The 24,782-nt window shown below is 39.1% G+C and overlaps 4 protein-coding genes across 5 annotated transcripts; 2 read left to right on the forward strand and 2 right to left on the reverse strand.

Annotated features, from left to right (window-relative positions):
- Positions 1 to 772: 772 nt before the first annotated feature.
- Positions 773 to 4,577, reverse strand: LOC103401260 (uncharacterized). The gene is made up of 6 exons (XM_008339968.4): positions 4,087 to 4,577; positions 3,209 to 3,453; positions 2,211 to 2,414; positions 1,985 to 2,075; positions 1,565 to 1,838; positions 773 to 1,475 (listed from the first exon to the last, which is right to left on the reverse strand). Exons 1-6 carry the CDS (start codon positions 4,377 to 4,379, stop codon positions 1,143 to 1,145), a joined length of 1,440 nt encoding a protein of 479 aa, XP_008338190.3. The 5' UTR covers positions 4,380 to 4,577; the 3' UTR covers positions 773 to 1,142.
- Positions 4,405 to 5,283, forward strand: LOC103401261 (uncharacterized). The gene has a single exon (XM_008339969.4). The coding sequence runs from the start codon at positions 4,633 to 4,635 to the stop codon at positions 5,125 to 5,127; it is 495 nt and encodes a 164-aa protein (XP_008338191.3). The 5' UTR covers positions 4,405 to 4,632; the 3' UTR covers positions 5,128 to 5,283.
- Positions 5,284 to 7,516: 2,233 nt separating this feature from the next.
- Positions 7,517 to 12,995, forward strand: LOC103431573 (thioredoxin-like protein HCF164, chloroplastic). Of its 2 annotated transcripts, none has more exons than XM_029094565.2 (6): positions 7,517 to 7,823; positions 8,304 to 8,522; positions 8,986 to 9,089; positions 9,275 to 9,614; positions 10,016 to 10,103; positions 12,648 to 12,995. In XM_029094565.2, exons 1-4 carry the CDS (start codon positions 7,653 to 7,655, stop codon positions 9,555 to 9,557), a joined length of 777 nt encoding a protein of 258 aa, XP_028950398.2. In that variant the 5' UTR covers positions 7,517 to 7,652; the 3' UTR covers positions 9,558 to 9,614; positions 10,016 to 10,103; positions 12,648 to 12,995. The 2 variants fall into 2 exon arrangements, with proteins under 2 accessions (XP_028950398.2, XP_070669599.1); XM_070813498.1 differs by having other exon boundaries at positions 10,050 to 10,103.
- A 2,356-nt stretch (positions 12,996 to 15,351) lies between these two features.
- Positions 15,352 to 18,664, reverse strand: LOC103431572 (wall-associated receptor kinase-like 14). The gene is made up of 4 exons (XM_008369738.4): positions 18,348 to 18,664; positions 17,383 to 18,191; positions 17,013 to 17,087; positions 15,352 to 16,728 (listed from the first exon to the last, which is right to left on the reverse strand). Exons 2-4 carry the CDS (start codon positions 18,140 to 18,142, stop codon positions 15,440 to 15,442), a joined length of 2,124 nt encoding a protein of 707 aa, XP_008367960.3. The 5' UTR covers positions 18,143 to 18,191; positions 18,348 to 18,664; the 3' UTR covers positions 15,352 to 15,439.
- Positions 18,665 to 24,782: the final 6,118 nt, after the last annotated feature.

Here is a 24,782-nt window from a genome sequence, read left to right on the forward strand (position 1 = left end):
TTTCGAATGTTACAATGTGTTTTGGTTGAGATGCTTTTATTCTCCTATGGTTTAATTTTTTATTTTTGATCGTCCTGCATCGTTGTATGATAATTGAAATCGTTTATTTTTTAGGAATGAATAAAATTGAAAATCGTTTGGTCATTTAATTAACAAATGTGATAATTTTGTGTTTGCAATATATTGGACTCATTTATTTATTTAATATCAGTTGGACTTAGATGACTGAACGATTCCAATCAGTAATATCATTTAGATGACAATGGAGGACGGCAATAGTGCCTCAAATGTGAAATGGACCCCATGAAGCATTGAGATGGTAGGAACTAAGAACAACTTTGTCTCACATGTTCATCAGCTGCTCCTGCGTTCATAAGAAATGTCAATCATAGCAATAAATCTGGCTCCAGTCCAAAATTTTTTATTTTGACTAAATTGAAAACCAGAGGCAAACCGATCCGTCCAGTCGAGTGGCGATAACCAGGTCCAAACCCTGGCTTAAATGGCCACCCCGATGTTGAAAATGAGGTGGAAATGGAAACGAAATACTTTACGTAAGTATAAGCTTAAAATCATTTGAGAAAATTCAAAGTTGATGAGTTATCACCATATGGGTTTCATAGTCTTATCTCGTTGATCACCGTGGTAACTAGGGATTCAGTCATCTACCTTTGAATTTAATATCAATGATACAAATTGAAACACGAAAGCACATACATTCATTCTTCACCTCTAACATCAAATATAAGAGTGACTGCGCGAGTGCCCAAAATAGAGAGAAACAAAATTTATTAGGGTTTCATTTCGCATTCAATTTTCATGGACTCGGTACAATTTTTCACTTGAGTAAATAGAATTTCGAAAATAAATCCCCAAGTAAAAGGACCTGACAAGATTATGATCCATTACAAACCAGCATCAACTTTAATCTTTAATCGCATGGAAAATATCCCACTAACCACGGCCTTCAAGGAGTTCATGATCTCAATTTCTAAATATTAAATAGTAAGGTACATCACATACAACTAAAACTACAAGTCTGCTTGAATTTAGCTAGGAATCCCTTCGCGTATAATCCTGGAATCCAGAATATAACCTAGATTTCCCAATTCTGTTCATACAATTACGGGAATCCACGACCTTCATGACGCATTTCCCTCACCCTTGTCTTGCGATGAATCCAAAGCAGGTTTCTTCGATGCGCTTGATTCTCCCGAGCCTGTGTTCATCAACACTCGCTTGACTCCTCTTCCTACCACACCAAGATGTGTGACTCCAGAAGCTCCATTCGTATGAGCAGTATATACAGTTGGGGAGTCAAAACCTCCATTGTTGTCAGCAGTTCCCATCCTTGAAGAGCTAATCACTGACGGAGATTCACTTTTCTCAGTGCCTTTTGCCTTGGCAGACACAAATCCCATAATCTCAGCGAGAATGGATTTTGGGTTTGACGCCAGTTGTTGCAGATCTTCAAGCTACAAACTCAATAATGCAAAAATCAGAAAAGACATAAACGTGACTGTCTTCCATTTTTAAAATTAAAGGATGAAATATTATTAGATACCTTCTTTTCCAGATCTCCAGCGAGTCCAGTTAGTGTTTCAATCTCTGCCTGTATATCTGTCACAATATTATCAGATTTGGTCATATTTGAGGAGAGCGTGACACCTGGCTCCAATACAGAAGCAGACAACGACGTTGTGGATTCTGTCAAACTCCTTGATTCAAGCATGAGCCGCCGCACACGAGACTTGCAGGTTGATATAGCCGTCTGGCAATACAGAATGGCTTCCTCAGGCTTAGAGCCAATCTCTAGACACAAACATAGCCGAAAATTTCTGAATTCTCCAGTTAAGGTTGCGAGTCCCTGACCCAGTGGGAACAGGGGGAAACAAGAATAAAATAAAACAAAAATATAGAAAAGAATCTCTTATTAGTAACAGTTATGAACTCAAAGGCTATATGTAAATCCCGAGTAGGATACAGTTCAGCTATACGTCGACTATCAGGCTCAACCAACTGCTCCAAAATGGAAAGTGCTTTCTGGTAGTCACTGAGAGAAGTTTCAATGTCCTCTACAAGGAGACACAATGTAAGGCCAAATAAAGATGTTTTCAGAAGAAATGAACCAAAAATTATAGTGAAGTTCAAGAACCTCTTCGATTACTATACACAGATTTCAATTCAACCAAACTGAGTACACAACAGACCTCTTTCCAGTGCAACTTCTGCCAAAGCCGATAATATGTCGACCTTCTCCAATGTGTCAGCCGGGTTTTTTTCAACAATGGCTCTTGCCACATCTAGCATTTTCCATGCCAAATCAAGGTCAGTTTCATCTTCATCTGCATCTGCTTCAGCCAGGTCTTCATCATCGCTATCATCATCTTCATCTTTGTCTTTTCCACTAGAAACTGCCTCAGAAAAGAAAATGAACTATTAAACTTCATAATGTAATGATAACAAATAATGATAAGTTATTCTCAAAAATCCGTTTTAGGACAGCAAGTATCATCTGACAGGTCTGTATATACCTAATCTTATGTCCTTTATATCCTTCTTAGCTATTTAGACTCTATTTCTCCGTATCTTACATGGAATATACTGTCAAATGAGTTGCTTAATACACACACTAAACAACAATCCAAAACATTGACGATATGATGCTACGATTCCTCAAGCATCTAAACCAGAAGACATGCACAAACACACACAGAGGATAGAAGTTTAGACTTTTACCGGTTCATCAATGTGCAAAACAGTGTCTCTTGGCAGATTTTATTATCTCAAAATCTTTATAGGATATGAGACTCATGATATGTTCCCAAACAGATGGCATGATTCGTTTGATTTTCCAATAGATTTGAGGTCAAAGAGTAGTAGTGGAGTAGATCTGTATGAGCAGCTATGGTACCATCAAGGAGACGTAGACACAGTGTCTCATGCACATCAATAGTTATCAACGACGCCAATTTTTACAGGAATACATGACCGCAATATCATTACATTATATGTGATGACGATATCATTATACATGTGCAACATTTATGCAAAAAGCAAAGAGCTAGATTGAATGGCTTTTACTTCTAGTTAAGCAGGTTTGGAATTCACTGCTCTATCATTCCACAGATGTTCATGATTGACTGCCAACAGAAATTCACATGTTCTATTAGACAATTATACTCGAGAAGCATCACAAATGACATACCACCATCAGCATCTACTCCCTCCTGATTACTCAAACTTGCATCCTGTTCAGCATTACTTGAAACAGCAGCTGTGGAAGATTTACCATTTACAACATTCTTAGCAGATTCTTGCTGCGATTCACCCTCCTTCTTGGGTACAGCACCCAATGGATCAGTCTCCTCTTGAGCTTTGTAAAGCAATGCACATCCATATTTATAGTAAGCATTGACACACTGAGGAGCAAGTTCTCCGAAATGTGCAACCCTGCATTTATTCACATAATCAATAGTAATTACTAATTAGCATACCTAACGAGGTTCTAAAAAAGAGAAGCACCTAAGAAAAGTGCACAGGTCGTCTGCAAATTAACTAATGCAGATTATATGAGAGTACAAATAATAGCAAAAATTAAATGAGAAAGTGAATATGAAGAAATGCAATGGATAAACAAATGCAATACAATATAACAGAGTTTAATACCATAACTAATGCATCCTGCGAATTTGAAATTTTTTGAAGCCATGGTTAAACAAATGCAATACGATGTAACAGGGCAAAGAAATTGGACTCCATCAAATGCGCAATTCTGCACCTTAATTGTTGCATTAGCAGGGCTCAACAGTACAATGCAAAATTTTTGAAATATGAAAATGAGGGTAAACTGACAAAGAATATCAAAATTGAAAAAGCATAATTCATAGTGTAAACCTTAACCGACGGTAAACTGACCTACAGACAACAATTAGGGTTTATGTCTAGGGAAGCAAAATCCACGAAATATTAAGAAAAGCAGCAAAATTTAAAGCATCACAGTGCCCGAAAACTCAATTTATAAGCAAACAAACAGAATGTGAAGTAAGGCAAGCAAGAAAAATCAGGAAAATAAAAAACCCTAACCTGATTTCCAAAGCACGGCTGAAGCACTCGGTGGCCTCGCCGAAATCAGAGTCCTTGACCGCCTTGGAGCCCTTCTCCATCAGCTCGTCGGAAAACTCGAGCGACTTTTCGCGATCGCCATTGGAGCTGACAGCTGAAGCTTCCGCGCTTTCGTTGTTGCAAGTGGACTCGGTGCCTCCCTGAGCTACCTCCGTGATGGTGGCCTCGTTGGACCTCTGAGACTCCAAGGCTGTGTTTTGGGTTAGTGTTTCGCTCGCCGTCGCCGACGCCGACGCTGATGCTTCTTCGACCATCGCTCAAAAACCCTGTCTTTCTTGGCGCAAAAATGGAGAGCGCTCGATTAAGAAAAAAACCGAAATTTTATAGAGGGAAATTTTGTCTTTATCAACCTCGAAACGCAGCGTTTTGTTGCGTACAGGTGTAGTGCACAAATCCAAGGGTATATTCGTCTTTAAAATTTTAAATATAAATAAATAAAAATGCTAGAGGATTAGTTAGTTAGTTAGCGTGTGGTATCAAAATTCGCAAAATTTTCTGAGAGAAGAAATGGCAGCAAGAGCATCAGTACTAGCTCTCCACCAAGTAAGCAATGCGCACCGCACCTCCACCTCCTCCCCGGCGCACGCCTCCAAGCCTGCGCCGCCTCGTGGACTCGCATTACCCGGGCGGAGACAGTTGGCGCTGTCGCTGACGTGGACGGCGGCGCTGGCAGCTGTGGCTGCGAAGGAAGTGAAGGCGGAGGACATTGGGCTGTTTGGGCTGAGGAGGAAGGTGAAAGAGGCGGAGAAGGAAGTGGAGGTGATAGTGAAGGAAGGGTTCGAGGCGGCGGAGAAGGGGCTGGAAACGGCGGAGAAGGGGCTAGAATCGGCGGAGAAGGGGATAGAATCGGTGGAGCGAGGGATTGAAACGGCTGAGGAAGGGGTGGAAGCGGCGTTGAGCTTCGGGGGTTTGGCACAGGCTGGAGCGGTGGTGGGAGCGGAGGTTGTGGGGGTTTTGGTGGCGACTTCGATTGTGAATGGGATTTTGGGGCCGGATAGTTAGTTAGGAATCGAGAAGTGAAAACTCGATTTCGATTGTGTGGGTTATGTTGTTTTTTTTTTTTTTTCTTTGTGAAATTTGGATTATTGGGATTGTGCTTTAAGTTGTAAACTTCAAGTATTTAATTATGAGCTAATTAACGAGAATTATTGCTAATAATGCATGTAATTACATTATGATGGTAAATTTCGTGATTAGCAACTCGTAAGGCATTTCTATATGCCACTTAGTAATATTCTTTCTCACTTGTAAGTGAGAGGTCTTAGGTTCGATTTTTATTAAATGCAAATTTGAATCACGTTATTGTTAACCTATTATGAGATTTACTTCATTCCGTCACTCCTTAGCATGGATAGTATCGTTGATTCAAAAAAAAAATATCGTTTATTAGAAAAAAGTCTTTAAAGACTGACAATCTCATACTCAACTGAAGATCATGCTAAAATCCAACTCCTTTCATGCTAACAAAAAAACTAATCATGCACAAACCATGATTAATGTGTGGGTAAAGTACAAAAAATTACCTTAACTATTGGTTTCACGACACTTTCATACCTTATCTTTTAAAATTGACAATGTCATACCTCATCTTACGAATTTGTATAAATGTTATACCTTCTGTTATTTGGCCGTTTACTTTTCAGTTAAATGTTGACGTGACTTGATTCGGGGCCCACTTTCTATTAAAAAATCATTACAATATTATTAAAAAACTAAAAAAATTTATTTAATTTTTTTAATATTAAAATAATAAGAAAAGTAAATATAAAAAAAAAAAAAAAAAAAACCTTTGTTCGTCCCTCCCCCTCCTCATCTTCCTACAACCTAGAAAGAAGAATGAGGAGGAAGAAGAAGTAAAAGAAGAAGAAGAAGAAGAAAAAAAAAAACCTTTGTTCGTCCCTCCCCTCCCCATCTTCCTGCAACCCAGAAAGAAGGAGGAGGAAGAAAAAAAAAAAAAACAATCAGATTCGATTACCCTCCCCACCCCCACCCCTTCCCCTCTTTCTCCCATGTTCATGTTCTTCCCCAAATCCCCATTCCTGCAACCCAAAAAAAAAAAAAAAATCCAGTTCGTCTTCCCTCCGCACCTGCACCCACCCTCCTCCCTCCCTCCCTCCCTCCCTCCCTCCCCATTCTCCTTCCCCTATGTTCATCTTCTTCCCCCAAAACCCCTTCCTGCAACCCAAAAAAAAAAAAAATCAACCTAGTTCATCTTCTCCCCGCACCCACTCTACACACCCAACACCCCCCGCCCCCGGGCTCAGATCCCTCCCACACCTGCAACCCAAATCCACCACCCCCCTAACCTAATAAAAATGCCCAGTCCGTCCCCCCCCCCCCCGGCACCCCCACTTGCAGAAGAAGAAAAAGAAGAAGAGAGAGAAGAAGGAAAAAAAAACAAAGGAAACCAAAACCCAGTTCGTCCGCCCCCCAACCCACCCAACCTGCAGAAGAAGAAGAAGAAAGAGAGAGAAAAGAAAAGAAAGAAAGAAAGAAAAAACAGGTAGGGGAAGAAGATGGGTTTTCAAATTTGGGCCGGGGGGGGGGGGGGTTTGACGGGAGAAGAGAGAGAGGGAGGGGGGGAGGGGGAGGGGGTTTGACGGGGATCTGGGCGGGAGGTTCAGGTATGGGGTTTCGGGGGTGGGGGGGGGGGGGGAAGGGAGAGAAGGGGAAGGGAAGAAAGGGTTTTTTTTTTAAATAATTTTTTTTACTTTTTTTATTATTTTAATATTTAAAAAAATATTAAATAATTTTTTTTTAGTTTTTAATAATTTTTTAATAAAAAGTGGTTCCCGGATCAAGCCACGTCAGCATTTAACTGAAAAGTAAACGGCCAAGCTAACGGAAGGTATAACATTGGCACAAATTCGTAAGATGAGGTATGACATTGTCAATTTTAAAAGATGAGGTATGAAAGTGTCGTGACACCAATAGTTGAGGTAATTTTTGTACTTTACCCTTAATATTTTGATTGAAATAACATCGATGTGGTTAGTATTGGGTTCACTTATTCAAAGAAGTATTTTGGACAAGGGAGGGTCAATTCTAAACTTGATCTTTAAGTTTAGGCGCAAATTAAGAGATAAAAAAGATCGTGTTTAGAATTTAAGAACGACATTCGTGCATGTCGATTTGAGGTAAAATTTGGTGAAACTAGAAAAGACATGGTGTGAGCCGAGAGGGAGTGAGGGATGTAGAAGAAATGTCGAGGAAGAGAAAGCAAACATGGTTTGTTCGTTGACAAGTTTTTCTTGATTAATTAGGCTCTTCCGCTTGTGACAGTCTTAAATTACAAAATTAATATATTTATCGACACACGCTCTAATAGCGGTGAAAGTATTTACAAGCATAAGATCTTAAATTTACTTACCGCGCTTTGGAGGCTTGGAGCGTGAAAAGTGAGAAATGACTTGAAGAAGTCCCAACCCTTTCTCTCATCCACAAAAGAAGTCAGTTTTCGGCCCACTGTTTAGAACAGTATTAAAATCAAAAGGGCAGTCGCAGCAGGATTATCTGCAAAATTACAAATGGGTCGCGTGGCTTCAAACCCGGTTAGCCTCCATAGATCCCGGCCATGTTTCCAAACTCCTCGACTTCCCCACTACGTTAAGCCCACTCTCCACTTCCCAAACCACCACCGCCGATTTCCGACCGTTTCTTGCCAGCAAACCCCCAACCTACCTGACCCCTCCACAACGGTACGCTTTTATCTTTCCCTCTAAAATCTCCCATCTTTTTGGCATAAATCACTATTTCAAGAGCTCCCTTTCAATAATTTGCATATTTCCCAATTTATCCTTACTGGGTTTCAACTGTGGAGTACAAAGTCATTGTTTTGATGGAGAAAGTTTGCATTTTAGGATTATGGAATTTCCATGATTTTCACATTTATATGCAATTTGGGATTTGGGTAATTTGAAAGTGGTTTATTGTCTTGATTTTTGCTCTGTGGGATTGGAAGTTTGGTAATCTGGTAAATATATGCAGCATTTCCACTATTAATAATTTGACAAGCTTCTGTGTTTTTGGTAAAAACTTCCCTAAATTATGCTGCGTGTATTTTGTTGGTTAATCGTTGCGTATCTGAACCGTCGTTTGCTCAATTTCTTGTTCGAATAGTTTTTCGAGTTGAATTTACAATGTGATTGGTGTTATGTTCATCAACTATTCTAATTCAGGAGAAGTCGGTTGCTGAGCCAGGCTCTGTCAGTGATAGCAGTAGTCAAGCTACGACTTCCTCTACGAGCTCTGGCCCTCCGGAATTTCCAAACAAGAATACCAACAGGCAAGTAGCGGTGGTTTCCACTCTTGCGGCGGTCGTGCTTTTCTTATCAGGAAGACTAGATTTTGGTGTTTCTTTGAAGGACCTATCTCTTGCTGCATTACCTTATGAAGAGGTTCGTCCTATTAGTTATACCCTTTTTACTTTGTCCAGCATCATGAGGTGTTGTGGATGGGTCGGTAGGTGGTTGTGATGAGCATGATTGAGAACCTAGACAAGCATATATCCTCAAAACAATAGCTTAGATATTAAGTTTAAATCAACCATTTCAGTGGTGAGGTTCAAACATTATTCCTCAACGGATCATAAACGTCCTGGAACTTGGACAATGTAGTAATTTGAACATCAGTCACTCTTGTACTTTTTCAGAAAAGCAAGGCACATATTTGTTGCCTTTTATTTTCTGAAGTTTACGAATCGCATACAGACACATCTTGGTTTCTTAATCCCCGTGACTTCAGTTAGCTAATTTGTGTTTTCCAGCATGTATATGTGTGTCAATGAATGTAGACATAATCTTCAATGTGAAATTTGTGCTGTTATTTTCTTACGATCTTCTGTAATTTATGGTTGATTAGGCTCTTTCGAATGGGAAGCCTACTGTTGTCGAGTTCTATGCCGATTGGTGTGAAGTATGCAAGGAATTAGCTCCAGATGTGTATAAAGTTGAGCAGCAGTACAAGTATGATCTTCAAGTTATAACTTGTTATTGCTTATAATTGCATATCTTTATAACGCGTAAATATAGTGAATGCCATTTTTGGTTATTTATTTTTCTGAAATACTTGAGAATCTAAATATCTGAGAGTTCAGTTTCTTCTTTTGATAATAGTAGATTCTTCATTATCCACCAATTCTTGTATGCAGGGATCGTGTAAATTTTGTTATGCTGAATGTTGACAACACAAAGTGGGAACAAGAGCTTGATGAGTTTGGTGTTGAGGGTATTCCACACTTTGCATTCCTAGATAAAGCGGGAAATGAAGAGGGGAACGTAGTAGGCAGGCTTCCAGAAAAGTACCTGCTTGAGAATGTGGATGCTCTTGCCCGTGGAGAAGCCTCCATACCTCATGCTCGTGTAGTGGGGCAGTTTTCAAGTGCTGAAGCCAGAAAGGTTCACCAAGTTCCTGATCCAAGAAGTCACGGATAGGTGCTCACTAATTTTGGAGAAGAACCCATCAGGTTGTTAAAGGAATTACATGTAAAGGTAATCAGTTTCCACCTTGCTAATAAAATGCTGTGAATTTTTTAATTACAATCAAGTTTCTAGTTAGAAACCATTTTATTCGTGGAATTAATTAGTTAGCTGAAGCTTATTGAATTGGAGAACCGTAGATGCCATTTCGTCATTCATTAGCAAAGGATTCCATGCTCGGTACCATGTTAATGAACCCCATTATATCTGATTGGATTGCACCAGATGTGTAATCTGATGAAATTGCTCTTAACAAAGGAATCTGAGTTATAACCTACTTGATAGAGGTAATTTTAGTCGACCTCCAGCACTGTATTGGAAGAAGGTTAGACAGGCTGTTGGCGACCGCATGTATTGCTTTTAGAACTTTATACAGTATCACTACTCTAGCTTGTTTTGCCTCTGTATTTCAGGGGAGGCTGAATCTCGATACTATTTGACCTGCAGATTAAAAATCGCCAAATGATACCAGTTGCTGCCAGTCCTGTTCATATGCCTCTTGTGAGTTACTTGGCTTACTCTTGCAACTCAGTTTTCGACTTGCACTTCAATTGTAAAGCCCCGTAGAGGAAGAGAATCCTTGTATTGCAAATTTATTACTTTGCTAAGACATCTTTCATACTATATACCTTACTTGAATAAATTCTTTGTGGAGTTCCTCTACCATATTGGACACCCCATAAAATACAACTAATAGAAATTGATGGTTTTGATAACAATTAAGATTGTGATTAGACCTGGCATTTTGGACCCGACCCGTTAACCCGACCCGACCCGTTAATATTAGTATTTGGGTGGATGCTTAACGGGTCGGGTCGTTAACGGGTGAACCCGTTAACAACCCGTTAAATAACGGGTCACTTTGGGTCAACCCGTTAGACCCGTTACAACCCGTTAGCACCCGTTATAAATTATATTGGAAATGCTCCCACGAGCCGCTTTGGGTCACTCTGGATTCTCCGCTCCCTCCACAGGTCAACCTCATCTGTGACAAAACACCATGAAACGGAACCTCAAGCCGCCTGCAATTGGCAGCGCCTAGCTGCAGCTTTCTCAAGTGCCTTCAATCTATTAGCTTCCATTCGCGCTTTCTGTTCATCTGTCATCTAATTTTCAGTGGATTCCCTAGCTTCTTTGTTTTCGACTTGATTGGTTATTTCTTTCTGGAAACTATCTGCTGCAGATATACAAGCATTAGCAGCAACCATCTCACCATGGAACGTCTCATACGGTTCCTACAATTAGCAAAGCAAAGGACATCAAGCTCTAGTAATTAACAAATGGAGCTTTAATCCAAACACGAAGAAAACTTCAAATAAACTAGATTGAACAAAATTGCACATACTTGAGTAGCTTTCTCATAGATTTCATGAATCATCTCTTCCTGCATATCATCCACATCATGGACCAGTTCCTCCTGCGCCGCACAGGTCAACCCTCATCTCCATCCTCTTCGAAGACATCATCTGCAGCTCCACCGCCGTCTTCTCCCACTCCGCCATCCTCTGCTTCCAGGAGCTCTGCATCATGCTCCAGAGGATCCAGACCCTTCTCGAAGACTCCTCCAACGGCAGCCGGATGTGGCTCCTCCTCCAGACCGAGTCTCTAGCGAACAGCTTCCACGCAATTAGGGATTCGCGACGCTTCAAATTGCAGAGAGGAGCTCGAGAGCCTCCGGGAATAGTTCCAGAAGAAATCCAAGTCGCAGCTCCTTGTATTGGAATGTAAAAAAGAAAAAAAGAAAAAAGGGTTTACGGGTTGAAACGGGTCACCCGTTAACTTAACGGGTTGGGTTCGGGTGATCCGTTAACTTAACGGGTTGGGTTCGGGTGACCCGTTAAATTAACGGGTCGGGTGAAACCCGACCCAAACCCAATAAACCCGACCCGTTTACAGGTCTAATTGTGATGATGAACCACAATTATTTTGTATATGGTGACGACTAAATCATCGTTTAGATGATTAAGAAATCAATGGTATCTACTATGAATCTATGATTGAGTATTTGTTGATCACAACTGAGTTGGAGAACCCTTAATCAAATGCAAGCAAGTTTCAATGGTTTGAAACAACCCTAAGTATTGGCATTTAGTTGGGTGAAGCATTTTGAGTAGGAAAGCCTTGTGGATGTAGTCTAATCAAGTTGCAGGTTAACAATGGAATCTTGAGTTCTAAAAAACCCTTAAACCCGTATTGACTTGGGAGCTAGGTAGTTGCCTTGTTGGCTTGAGCATGCATATGCAAAGTTCCTCCTTTCTCAGATGTGGGATTCACTCTCAACCAAGAGTATGATCGGTTCAGGAGTAGATTTTTTAGCATATCCAAGAATAAATGTCAAAGTGAAATGTTAAACTTGAATAAAAGTAACTTGAGTGACAATCTCACATTTGAAATTTTTTGGGACTCCATTGGAACAGCGGCGGAATGTCAAATGAAAGTTATTTATTTTACTTTTCTAAAAGTAAATGGATGAGATGCAACAAATGTATACGAAATCTAATTCCATTAAATTGGAAAGTGGTTAAACTATTACTTGTGGGAGATAGAGTTTGCATTAGATAGAATGGATGCACAATTAATACGTTTAAAATCTCTTTAGTTACATTACTACTTTTTATTTAGAGCTCTTGGATTCTAGGTGTATTAGCATGGATCTTTAGCAATAAATCGAGGCTTGCTTTTTCTTGTTATAAAAACCCTGCAATATTTTGACCTTGCATCACCACCAAATTGTATCCCGACTCTCTTTCAAGTACATCAATGGCAATCAAACTGCAGTTGGTTTTGTTTTGTATGGTCTTCATAGCTCTCTTGGCTGTTGCCCAATGTAAAACGACTTCCCCGCACTCTCTTTTTCTATCTGCACATTTCTGTTTTATTTTTGTTCTTTGATTTACACATTCCGAATGGTGCCACATATAAGAAGTAAATGTGCGGAAATCATTATATGCATCTCTATATAGGCTTGTCAAAGAAAATTACACTTTCTTCTTGTTTTTGATCTTCGATCTTCTTTAATTTACATATTATATTTTAATTAAACAGGCGATGAAGGCATTGGGATTAGTAGCAACAAGAAAGATATTGTCGTGGAGAATTTAAGAGTGAAAGGTGATGGTGAGAATTTAACGTTTTGTTCGCAAGAAACATGTAGCTCGGGCACCGGATCGGGTACAAAAATATGTTTTTGTTGCGCTTTTTTCACTATGTGTTGGGATACTTTCGAAGAATGTAAGGCAAAATGCCATCCCTAGCTAATCCATCTCTTCATCATCAACTTTTAGAGATGGGGACTTGTATTACTATTAGGGCTTATTACTTTGTCTCAACTTTGTAGACGAGCAATAAATAACTTGTGATGAGCCCTTTTCAAGGCTTCTCCTTCTACTTTAATTAGGTTTAGTCTACATTAACAACCAATAATTATCTCAAGAATACATGCAATTATCCTTAAAAATGTTATTCTTACAATCTATTGGTACCACCATTTGTATAGTTTCTATAATAAAGATGGGACCCATATGTGTTGGTAGATCCTACGTTCATTAGAAAGATGGTATAAATAGATGATAAATGCAGCACTACTCATTAGTCCTTGAGGTTAGCTCGAGAGGGATGACACTTCTGGCATGGGATGGTCACCACCCCACCTATACATTTTTGCGAACGTATCTATCGTTAAAAGACTTATTAAATTTGACTCATTTACTCTCCAATATAACGAAAAAAGTTGGGAGTTATATATGACTTTGGTACCATATATAATCAAATTCATTTCTGACTTCGGATATAACTCTAGGATTAAAAGTGGAACCCCCACATTTAGCTAAAAAAGAAGTTATATTCAACTCTAAAATTGACTTAAACCCTTATATAACCAAAAAATAACTATGCAAGTTGTATTTCATTGCATGTAAAAGCGCTTTGGCATGCCAAAAGCGCTAATCAGTTGGTATTTTAATTGGAAATTAATCACTCATTTGGACTCACTAAAAATATGTTTTATAATCTAAACTAATATTTTTTTAGGTTAATATTGAAAGATCTCCTTGCAAAATTCACTAAAATCGGAAGCCATTTAGTTATCTAATTGTGATATGACATATAGACGATAATAGAGTTGTCGATAAACAATGAAATGTATACAATAATAATTAAATGATTTTAATTCAAATGAAATTTTGTAAGGATGATCTTGTAAGATCCCACATCGTCCAGGGGTGTGGATCCTGTAAGCCTTATATGTATATTCCCATCTCTACCTAGCACGTGGTCTTTTGGGAACTTACTAGCTTCGGGTTCCATCGGAACTCCGAAGTTAAGCGAGTTTGCGCGAGAGCAATCCCATGATGGGTGACCTACTAGGAAGTTCTCGTGTGAGTTCCCAGAAACAAAATTGTGAGGGCGTGGTCAGGGCCCAAAGCGGACAATATCGTGTTACGGCGGAGTCGAGCTCAGGATGTGACAATTTGGTATCAGAGCCAATCCCTGACCGGAAGTGTGCCCACGAGGACGTCGAGCCCCTAAGGGGGGTGGATTGTAAGATCCCACATCTCCTAGGGTGTGGATCTTGTAAGCCTTATATGTATATTCTTATCTCTACCTAGCACGAGACATTTTGGGAACTCACTGGCTTCGGGTTCCATCGGAACTTCGAAGTTAAGCGAGTTCGCACAAGAGCAATCTCATGATGGGTGACCCATTGGGAAGTTCTCGTGTGAGTTCCTAGAAACAAAACCGTGAGGGAGTGGTCGGGGTCCAAAGCGGACAATATCGTGTTACGGTGGAGTCGAGCCCGAGTCGGGATGTGACAGATCTAGTAATGATAACCTAAATATGAACAGACTTAATCATGAAATTACATTGTAGAACAGACTTAAACGAGTGGTTATTGCCATATTAAAATACTAACTAGTCAGTGGTTGAGTGCTACAACAATATACTTACACTAAGGGGTAAATGAATATATTAGTTTCAAACTCGTCATTCTCAACATTCAAATGTAAGACCTCTTACTTACCATTGAAGAAGAATACACCGTAGCACGAGTGATGATACAATAACTAGTGTAATGACTTTAGTTGGCAAGAAGAATTTGGTAAAAATAAGGGAAAGTCAGATAGAGATAACATTTGCTAGAGATAAAAGTGGAACATGTGCAATGTACCACACTATTTATTTTGGTAACTGTATCACACAAGGAATGCAGGTAAAGAGAGGGGAGGAATATTGGTATTATTACTTTCACCTTGATCTTGTGTGTTGTAATGAGGTAACAACCATACCTCTATATATAAGGGTTTTCATCCGACACAACCTTACATGCATGAAGAAAAATTTTACCTCCCTACTTTTCCACCCAAGGCTTTCAATGGATGTCACCAAATCTATTTTGGTTTGCTTCATCATATAATCACATATGTGACATTCACACTAAATTTCACATAAAATTAATTTATTAACTATTGTCAAAGAAGAGAATTGTTTTGATGGACATCTATGAAAACCTAAAATGAGTCCAAATATAAATTTATTTGTTAAACTAAAACACATTTCCTTTAAAAAGTAAGAATTACAATTTTGTTTACTTGTATGGGAGGACTCAATGTCTACATTATAGATTTTTAGAGGTGTTCTACACACCTTTTTTTACTTCTCACATTTTTTGTTAATTTTTGTCCTGTGATCTTTTTAAATTCATTCAATTCGACGGTCAAAAATTGAGAGGGTGTGTGAGAGAATCAAAACATAAAACTCAAGGGAGCTCAGCTAGCTTTGAGATTAGATCTAATATATTCATGAGGGTCTGCACACAAAATGATTTCTGTTTTATGACGTCACTTTACTACATTGCCTAATAAGCTATTTGTTGAAGGTGAACTCTGTTCACTTAACCAAGGATCGTGTACAGAAACAGGAGAGCTATCCTTGTCCTCTTCCATGGAAGCTAGAGAGCTATCTACCCTCAGTGAAACTATTGATCTTTGGCTTCGTATACCGGCCTTCTTAGCCGTCGCACCTCCGAATGACTTCTCACTTCCATTATACGGTGATGAAAAAGACGACGCCACTGATGATCCCATGCATATGTTTTCCTTCATTGTTGCCCACCCGCTGCGCCGGACAAACTCCAGTTCTTCTGCCACCTCTGTCATAGAAGGCCTCATGTCACTGTGAAAAGCAAGGCATCGAAATGCAAGCTCAGCCACCTTGTTAACAGAATAAAGAGTCCATGCATCCCTATCTGGCTCAAGAAAGGGATCAACTATCTCGTCCACGCATCCCTTCCCAATCCTATCGATAGCGAGTGCAGCCAAGTTAACTTCACATTGAGGTCGAGCAAAATCAACCACCTTCATCGCGGTTATAATCTCTACTAATACTACCCCAAAACTGTAAACATCACTTTTATCGGAAAGATGGAAGTTTTGATGGTATTGAGGATCCACATAGCCCGGAGTCCCTTGTGGAGCCGTTGATATGTATGACGATTCTGTCATCCCAAGTCTAGAAAGACCAAAATCTGCTACCTTTGACTTGTAGTTGTAATCCAGGAGTATATTGGTGGATTTGATATCTCTATGATAGATTGGTGGATTCATTTCTGAATGGAGATAAGCTATAGCATTAGCAGTTTCAGAGGCGATGGTGAGCCTTATGGTCCACGGAAGTCCTTGGCCCCTCTCGCGTTGAAGATGTTCAGATAGAGTTCCATTAGGCATATATTCATAGACGAGGATCTGTTCACCTCCCTCTATGCAGCAACCAAAGAGGCGCACCAGATTCGGGTGGCTCACAGAGGAAAGGAGTTTGATCTCATTCATGACTTGATCAATGCCATTGGTGTCTCGACGGTTGATCTTCTTTATGGCAACCCACTCATCATTGTGGAGTTTTCCTGCATAAACTGTACCAAAAGCCCCTGTGCCCAGCCTTTGTTTTTCAGCGAAGCAGTTAGTGGCTCTCGCTATTTCTTTATAGGGGAATAATGAAACATTAGAGTTGCCTGCCGCTTCGCTTAGGAGGCGCCTTGCGCTCATTCGGTTTCTCAAGCAAGTTGAACGACGTCGAACAAAGTAACAGAGAAGAAATAGACCGGCCATTAAGAAAGCTCCAGCAATAACCCCTAAGACAAAAGCAAGGCCACGCATGTATTTAGACAAAGCACAAGATAACCAAATATATGAAATTTAATCAAGTACTACCGGTCATATTTGATCAATATCTCAGCTATGCAACAAGGATTGTATCACCAGTGGATTTACAGTTCACGCACTCATGTCTTTAAGACTCATCATGTCTAAAAATGAGATACGGAGAAGGAAGAAGCGGAAACAATTTGAAGAGGGGAAAAAGAGGTAACATACCTGAGCATATGTAAATTTGAAAAGGAGAGAGCAGAAAGTTTACCTCCAATAAGAGCACCAACTCTAGTTGTTCCCCCACAGCGACCAGACATGTACTTTGAGGGACTGCACTCGGAAACTAGAGGCACGGAAGCCAGTATAAATAACGATTAGAACAAAATAAGCCGGGATTGAAATTGTGATGCTATGCACATTTCAGTTTAATTTAATTTAACCCCATTTCCCCTTAATTAATTAACTGTTTGGTTATCTCACAAAACAAACCCATAGAAAAACATGAATAGTGACGTGGTAGCACGTCATTGGCCAAGTCCAAAATCCCCACCCAAACGGAATTGTCTACCTTTCCACCGCTCGTCAAGGACCATGACTAGTAAAAATTTACAAACAATGAAAATGCCCGGATGACTAACCTCTCCGGCAACCCCACCCGAGATTGAACCCGTCGCCGTCGAACCCATCATTGCATCTACATCGGTACCCTTCCGGCATCCCTTCGCCGAGCTTCACCGTAGTACACGTGGCATTCGCATCGCAGTCGCAGGGTCCCTCGACCCACCATCCCAACTCCACCGTCTCGAACTCCAGCGAGAGAGGCCACTCCCCACCCGACTGAACCGCAAACGACCCGAACAAGTTCTTGCACCCAGTCCGAGTTAAATCCGAAATTCGTATAAGCTCCGACTGATTGTGCGGCTGCGACAGGCAGCTGATGTTATCGGCGCTGGACCTGCAGCTCTCTAAATTGAACTGCTTCCGAACGAAATCGGCCGGAATGATGCAGCCGTTTTGCGGCGCCGAGCAATTCTGGAGGAGAAGGCTGTTGTTCCAAGTCGGGCTGAAGTTCGAGCTGAAGAGTCGGGCCACGGATTCGACCCGACGGTTGCATTTTGCAGGGAGGTTGACGAAGATGCCGTTTGGGGTGACGTTTTGGACTCTGAATTTGCCGAGTGTGATCTCGTTTTTGTCAGAACAGTTCAATGGGATTGCGCAGCTCGGTGAGAATCCAAATGGATAGCGAACAGTTTTGGCTGATTTTCCCGATCCGCATGTGGGTATGCAGGAGCTCGAGTTTTGAGCTTTGGCTATGGCGGCTATGGAGGTTGAAAGGGTAAGGACGCTGACGACGGTGATGAAAGCCAGAGACTTTTGGTGGAGAATGTGGAGAATCATATCCAATTGAGTTCAGATTAAACTGGGTTTTCATCAGTCATCAAACCTTCTGCAAATTCAAAGATCAATCGGAGTGAAAATTTGAAAAAAAAAAAATGAAAATTTGAGATTCTGGGTTTTATTAAAGGAGAAGCAAGCTTAAAACTTGAGAGATTAAATATGGCAGTAGGGAAGCCATCTGCTTTTGTAAATGCAAAATCTTTACCTCTCTGAGAGCTTCTTCAATGATGGGGTTGGATTAATTGCTACCTACAATTAACTGATTGGATATGTAAAGTTGCATGAAATTTAATGGACTCTGCTAATCTGCCTCTTAATTCAGCTATGTTGAATTTCTGAATTGGCAGCTGTCTGCAACTCCAACTCCTAAAACGTAAAATACATGTTGGGGTGTCAAATTGTCAAATGGTTTTGTTTTTGCTGAGATGTCTGCTGCCTCTTGGTGTTTCTGCAAGCAAAACAATTCGAAATGCCTCGGTTTTTTTAGAATAGGGGCCCGAGTCCAATAGCAATGATTCGAAACACTTCTTTATTTTATACACTATTTCGAAATCCAATAAATGTTTTCTGACAGAAATGACCTTGAAGGCAATTGGAAATTACAGATATTGGAATGTTGCTAAATTATAAAGGGACTTTGAATTGTCTTCCCTCTTTATTCCATAGCCTTCTATGCTTTTCTATATTCTGTGGTAATGATTAAGTCACGTTAATATTTTATATTAATTTTTTATAAAAATAATAAGATAAAAAATAATTACAATATAAAATATTAACGTAATTTAACGATGTGATCATAGAAATAAAAAGACATGGAAAGAGTTTGAGCTGGGAAGGGCAGACAATCCATATTCATTATAAAGGGTTTGACTGACACAGAGGTTGTGTGCGGACAGCATATTAACACACACAGATTTTATTTTATTTTTTATTAAAAAAATGTTTGATTTGATGAAGGTGGGAAGGTGCGTCTAAATGATGTTGTTCCAACAGCATCATCTTCCACTATATTATTCCATATGCTTTTTTTTTTTTTAAATAAACAAACAACTGCAAAAACAAAAAAAAAATCATATGCTTTTGGAATGGGCATGTTTTCACTTTTATGTGTAAGTGTGGTAGGATCATATGGATAACACGTTTGATTGATACTGCTACAGGAGAATGCATCATCCAAAAAGGCATACCGATCTTCCACAAATTAGTCTTAAAAGTGTTTGTATGGTGTGAAGGGAAGGTGAAATTTTAATAAACAAATTTAAATAGTCTTTTTAATGAAAATTCCTTTAAAATACATGTCTAAGTAACATTTTCTATGACATGTATCCAATAACAAGTATGAAACGGGTGGTTTGATGCAATTATTATTGCTCTCTAAGATATAATTTTAATTTGTGTTTTCATTAGTACATGTGATTTTATGTGTGATATTTCAAAGTGGTGCTGTAGAACCTAATCAAAATGCTTCACCAATGTTGTAGTTGCACATGAGATGATGACTTTTGACGGATTCAAATGGCCGTTTTCGAAGTCAATGCAAAATACGTGGAATGTCAAACCCAGTGTATATTGTGATTAGATTCATGATCCCACAGACGCCTGCCCTCTGTCAGCCGTGAAGAAAGAAAAAATAAAGAGGTCAAAGTATTTGACGATAGCACCCATGATGGCCCAAGTTGTCGACCATCGAGTCCCACACTCCAAAACACGAGAAAGCAAGGAAAGAAAAAGAGTGTAATGTATAGTGTAAAACGATCATGAGAGGGCATGTAGATGCTCTCCATCTAGGATCTACTAGGACAGACGGATGTCGATTTGCTTACGTTTTGGAGGAGGATCTCCATCCCTCCAACACAGCCACAGGGCTACATTTTCTCAAGGTTTTCATCCTTTTTTTATTTATGGATTTTTGGCTGTGATTTACATTCCCAGATACTTTATCATAGTTTCTTACCAATCCTTTGTTTACGTCAACGAAACACTACCGCTCATCCACCATATGATATCCTCAAGCGCCAAATAATTCTTCAAATAATGAAGAGATTTTTTAATGTGACAGGAACAAGAGATGATACATCACGTGTCATTATACAAATAGTGGGATATGTGTGTTAAAAAGTTAATAACTTAAAAAATACAATTTCATACCACTTATATAAAAACACGTTATGTACTATCCGTATTCTGATCACAATGAATTTTTTTTTCTTCCAAATAATGGGTACGTGATGTGATGCAAAAATGTTAATCTGCATGGCAAGTGGCAATCGTGAGGCGTGATTGGATGGAGGCACTCCTGACTGAAATCTGATCGTCTAATTAAGTTTGTACACAATGTTTTGTCCCTATCCATACCAGTACCACCCAAGCCAAGTGTGCCAAATTAATTAGGAGCAAGTCCTTTAGGATTCACAATGATTAAATGGTTTGCCAAGCACAAGGTATTTTGAGTGAATGTCGGATGTCTATTTCAAATGTGCGAGTTTATGGTTATATTGGTAAAGCACTTTATAATAATATAACTGATTGAATCATGTTATTATACACATGTGAAAGGTCTTTTTTGTAATTGGCACTACGTGCCTTTAAGTGTTTAAAAATAGAGAAAATAATATAACTGATTGATTCACATTATTGTGCGGGTGCGAAATACCTTTTTTATTACCGGAGATATGCGGCTCTTAAGATATTTTAAACGTGTTTAAAAATAGAGAAAATGCACAAGGTATTTTGAATGAATGTTGGATGTCTATTTCAAATGTGTGAGTTTGTGGTTATAGTGGTAAAACACTTTAGAATAATATAACTGATTGAATCATATTATTATACGTATGTGAAAGGTCTTTTTTTTTATAATTGGCATTACGTGCCCTTAAGTGTTTAAAAATAGAAAATAACATAACTGATTGATTCACATTATTGTGCACGTGTGAAAGACTTTTTTTTATTACTGACGATATGCAGCTCTTAAGATATTTAAAACGTGTTTAAAAATAGAGAAAATAATATTTAATAAACAACTAATTGAATCACAATATTGCTAGCTCATGGTGAGGCTAAGCCCACCCCCCTTCTTTTTAGCACCGTTCTAAAAATCCCCGCCTAGCGCCGCCTGGACCCCGCCTAGGCGCTAGGCCCCAGCCCACCGCCTAGACCACCTAGGCACCCGCCTAGCCCGCCTAGCCTGCCTAGGCACCCGCCTAGATCCGCCTAGGTTGCAACTCACTTAGATAGAAAATACATAACTTTCATTTTGCATTTTGTTTTTTTCCAATAAATTGTAAGAGACTTGTTGCATACTTGAGTGAACAAACATTATATCCTTATTTCACATGTTTTCATTATGTTCCAATACTTCATGATATATATGCATTATATTTTGTAGTTTATGATGAAATTATATATATTTCAAGTAGAAGCAGACACTTATTTACCTGAAATATGATAGATTTACTTAAATTCGCCTAGTCCGCCTAGGCGCCCGCCTAGCCGCCTAGGCGCTAGGCCCCAGCCCGCCGCCCGACTAGCGCCTAGCGACTTTTAGAACCTTGCCTTTTAGTGTAGATAATATCGTTTGTTCAAAAAAAAAAAAACAGTCATTTGACAACTAATTGAATCACATTATTATGAGTGTTCGAATTTTTATTTTTTTTTGTAACCGGCACCACGCACCTCTTAAAATGTTTTGAACTTGTTTAAAAATAGAGAAAATAATATTTGATAAACAACTGATTGAATCACATTATTGCCAACATATTGTGAGGTACTAATTATAAAACAAAAAAAATAAAAAAATAAAAAAAACTGTACCAAAAAAAAAACAAAAATAATTAATTATTAAAAAAACACTATTTATATAACGGAAATACCCCTGTATTATTTGGTGCATTATTTTGGATTGCTTTTGAACTTTTTTGTTTGGGGAACATTTTTGTTCACTTTTTTTTTGTGAAGCTTGTGACCTCAAAAAACCTTGTTCGCAAAAGTATAGTATCCATTAACAAAGTAAGTTGTTTCCAGTTCAAATACTATTTTTACGATGAATAGTGATTTTTTCGTTGTCGGTGTCAAATTTGGGCCCAATATATCTTTTCAAAAAAATGAATCGTGAGTTCAAATGGTGTTTTGCTGCTACTAAGATGTCTTTTGGCGTTTTATCGATGTTTAGTATGTCAAAAATAAATTTTAATTTTGAAGGATACTTCTGAAATTTTCGTAATTTCTTGTTCTATTTTTCTTTCTCATCTAGAGTATGTTAAATATTATTTAAACAACTATTAAGGTCATATTTCGTTTACCCTATGATATTATTCAATAGAAAATCGACAGTTTCTTTAAAGATTTTAGAGTTTTAGAAACCTTTTTAAGAGTGACCACTAGTGAACTATACCTCTAACTTCCGTTTTGTCATGAACCAAAGAGCTTAAGTTTAGGATTTGTGAAAGCCCATTAGAATTAGGTTTTTGTTTAGAGATTAGGGTTTAGTTTATTATAAATAGGATGTTTGTTTGTCACATTGTAGTCCTTTTAAGTTTTTTTTACATCTTAGCATTCTTGTTTATTGTTTTCCTGTTTATAATATTAATAGTTTTATACTTTGTTTGTTCGCTTATTTGGTACTCTTGTGTTCAATTTACATTGGGGGTACTAGATGCCAAATCCATTAGCAACAATAAATTAGCAAATCTTATGAAACTTTGACCTAAAACAGTGGATTGGAGGAGGGGATAAACAGCCGTTGGAGCTGGTTAAGGGTGGGCAAACGGGTACAGGAACCGTGGGTCGGGGCAGGTAATCAAGGTTTGGGGCGGGTACGGGCCGGTTCCTATTTTGTAAAAACAGAAACGAGGCGGGGTGGGGCGGGCCTTTGAAATTTTCGGTTCGGGCCGGTTCCTGAAGTATAGGAACCGTGGGTACCCGAACCAGCCCGTTTGTAGTTAGAATGGACGGATGAGATTGAAGAGATCATCTCTCCATCCAATCTAAATCGTTGGTTTTAGGTTTCCTCGTCCTCAACCTATCGAATTCTACTGTCACTCTCACTCTGTCGATCGAGTCTTTCTCGTCGTCTGCAGTGCGTCGTCCCCTTCCCTTCACCACCCCGACAACATGACGGCTCAGGTGACCACCATCTTCTTGATTTGTCACCTCTCTCTCACCTCTCTCTCACCTTTCTCTCGCCGTCTCAATTTGACATCTTAGGGACCAGACTTACAGAACCCAGCCACCCCACTACCCATCTTCTCGATTTGTCACCTCTCTTTCATCGTCTCAAGTGCGTCGTCCCCTCCCCTCATCGAGGAGGACGGGATTCAGATCCTACAGGTTTACTCCAAGGAGATTAGCAAGCGCATGCTCGACATCTCAGAAGAAAGTGAAGGGAAAGTAAGTTGAATAATCATTGAAGAGTCTTGCGTATGCAGTCTATACTATCATGTCATTGATTATTGTCTTCGGTAATTTATTTTCTTTGAAGAGATAAATAGGAATTGAATTTTTGAAGAGACAAATAAGAATTGAATTTTTGAGCTAGAATTTATTTTGTTTAAAAAAATGTAGGATGAATGCCTTTAATTGGTTATGATTATTGCATGAGTGAAGTAAGATTTTAAAAGTTCTTACTGGTGCTTACTTGTTTAATCACAAATTTAGAGGTCGCCATGCTTCCAAAATAACTAAAGAGGAAGAGGATGAAGAGTTCCTTAAGGAGGAAGACGAAGGTTTGGCTGGGGCTGGAACCATACAGCTGTTGACACAACCTTCTTGTGAGAGATTTTTCTTAAATCTAGTTGATTTTCTCTAACTTTCAGAAGGCTGAATTCAAATGATGTACTTCACATTTTAAAGTTTTGGACTTTTCTTTTTTCCTTTTGTCTCAAGGGAATATGAGGGATTACCAACTGGCTGGTTTGAACTGGCTCATACGACTCTACGAAAATGGAATAAATGGAATCCTTGCAGATGAAATGGTAAGCACTGATTTGCGGCTAATAGGGTTAAATCTTTCCTTTCTTCCATGTATTGAACTGTGTATTTACTTTGTGTGAGCTGTCTTAATGATGAATATGTTTTGTTCTCTTCCATCAGGGGCTTGGTAAAACATTGCAAACCATCTCCTTATTGGGATACTTACATGAGTTTAGAGGAATAACTAGCCCTCATATGGTGGTTGCTCCAAAGTCAACTCTTGGAAACTAGATGAATGAGATTCGGCTTTTCTGCCCCATCTTGCGTGTTGTGAAGTTTCTTGGTAATCCTGATGAAAGAGTAAGTCATTCTGGTGTGATTTGTATGGGTGAGTTATTTATGTTTTGGATACTCTGTTCTAGATTTCATTACTTTCTATATCTTGCAGAAGCATATACGTGAGGACCTGCTGGTTGCTGGGAATTTTGATGTATGTGTTACAAGTTTTGAAATGGCCATCATGTGTGTTAGGTCACTCTTAGCTTCGTATTAGGGCTTTCATATCGAGATCTATTCGTATTTATCATGGATTTCTTGTGATGCCTATATACCTAATGACCTGCTAAATATTTAAACTTTGTTAATTTAGCTATGTGCTTCAATTTTATGTGGATTATATTATATGGGTTTCTGTTGTGAGTATTGATCTACTGAGTCTTGATCTGCTTTGTTC

The sequence above is a fragment of the Malus domestica genome, chromosome 15 (assembly GCF_042453785.1).
Source record: "Malus domestica chromosome 15, GDT2T_hap1".
Taxonomy (NCBI): domain Eukaryota; kingdom Viridiplantae; phylum Streptophyta; class Magnoliopsida; order Rosales; family Rosaceae; genus Malus; species Malus domestica.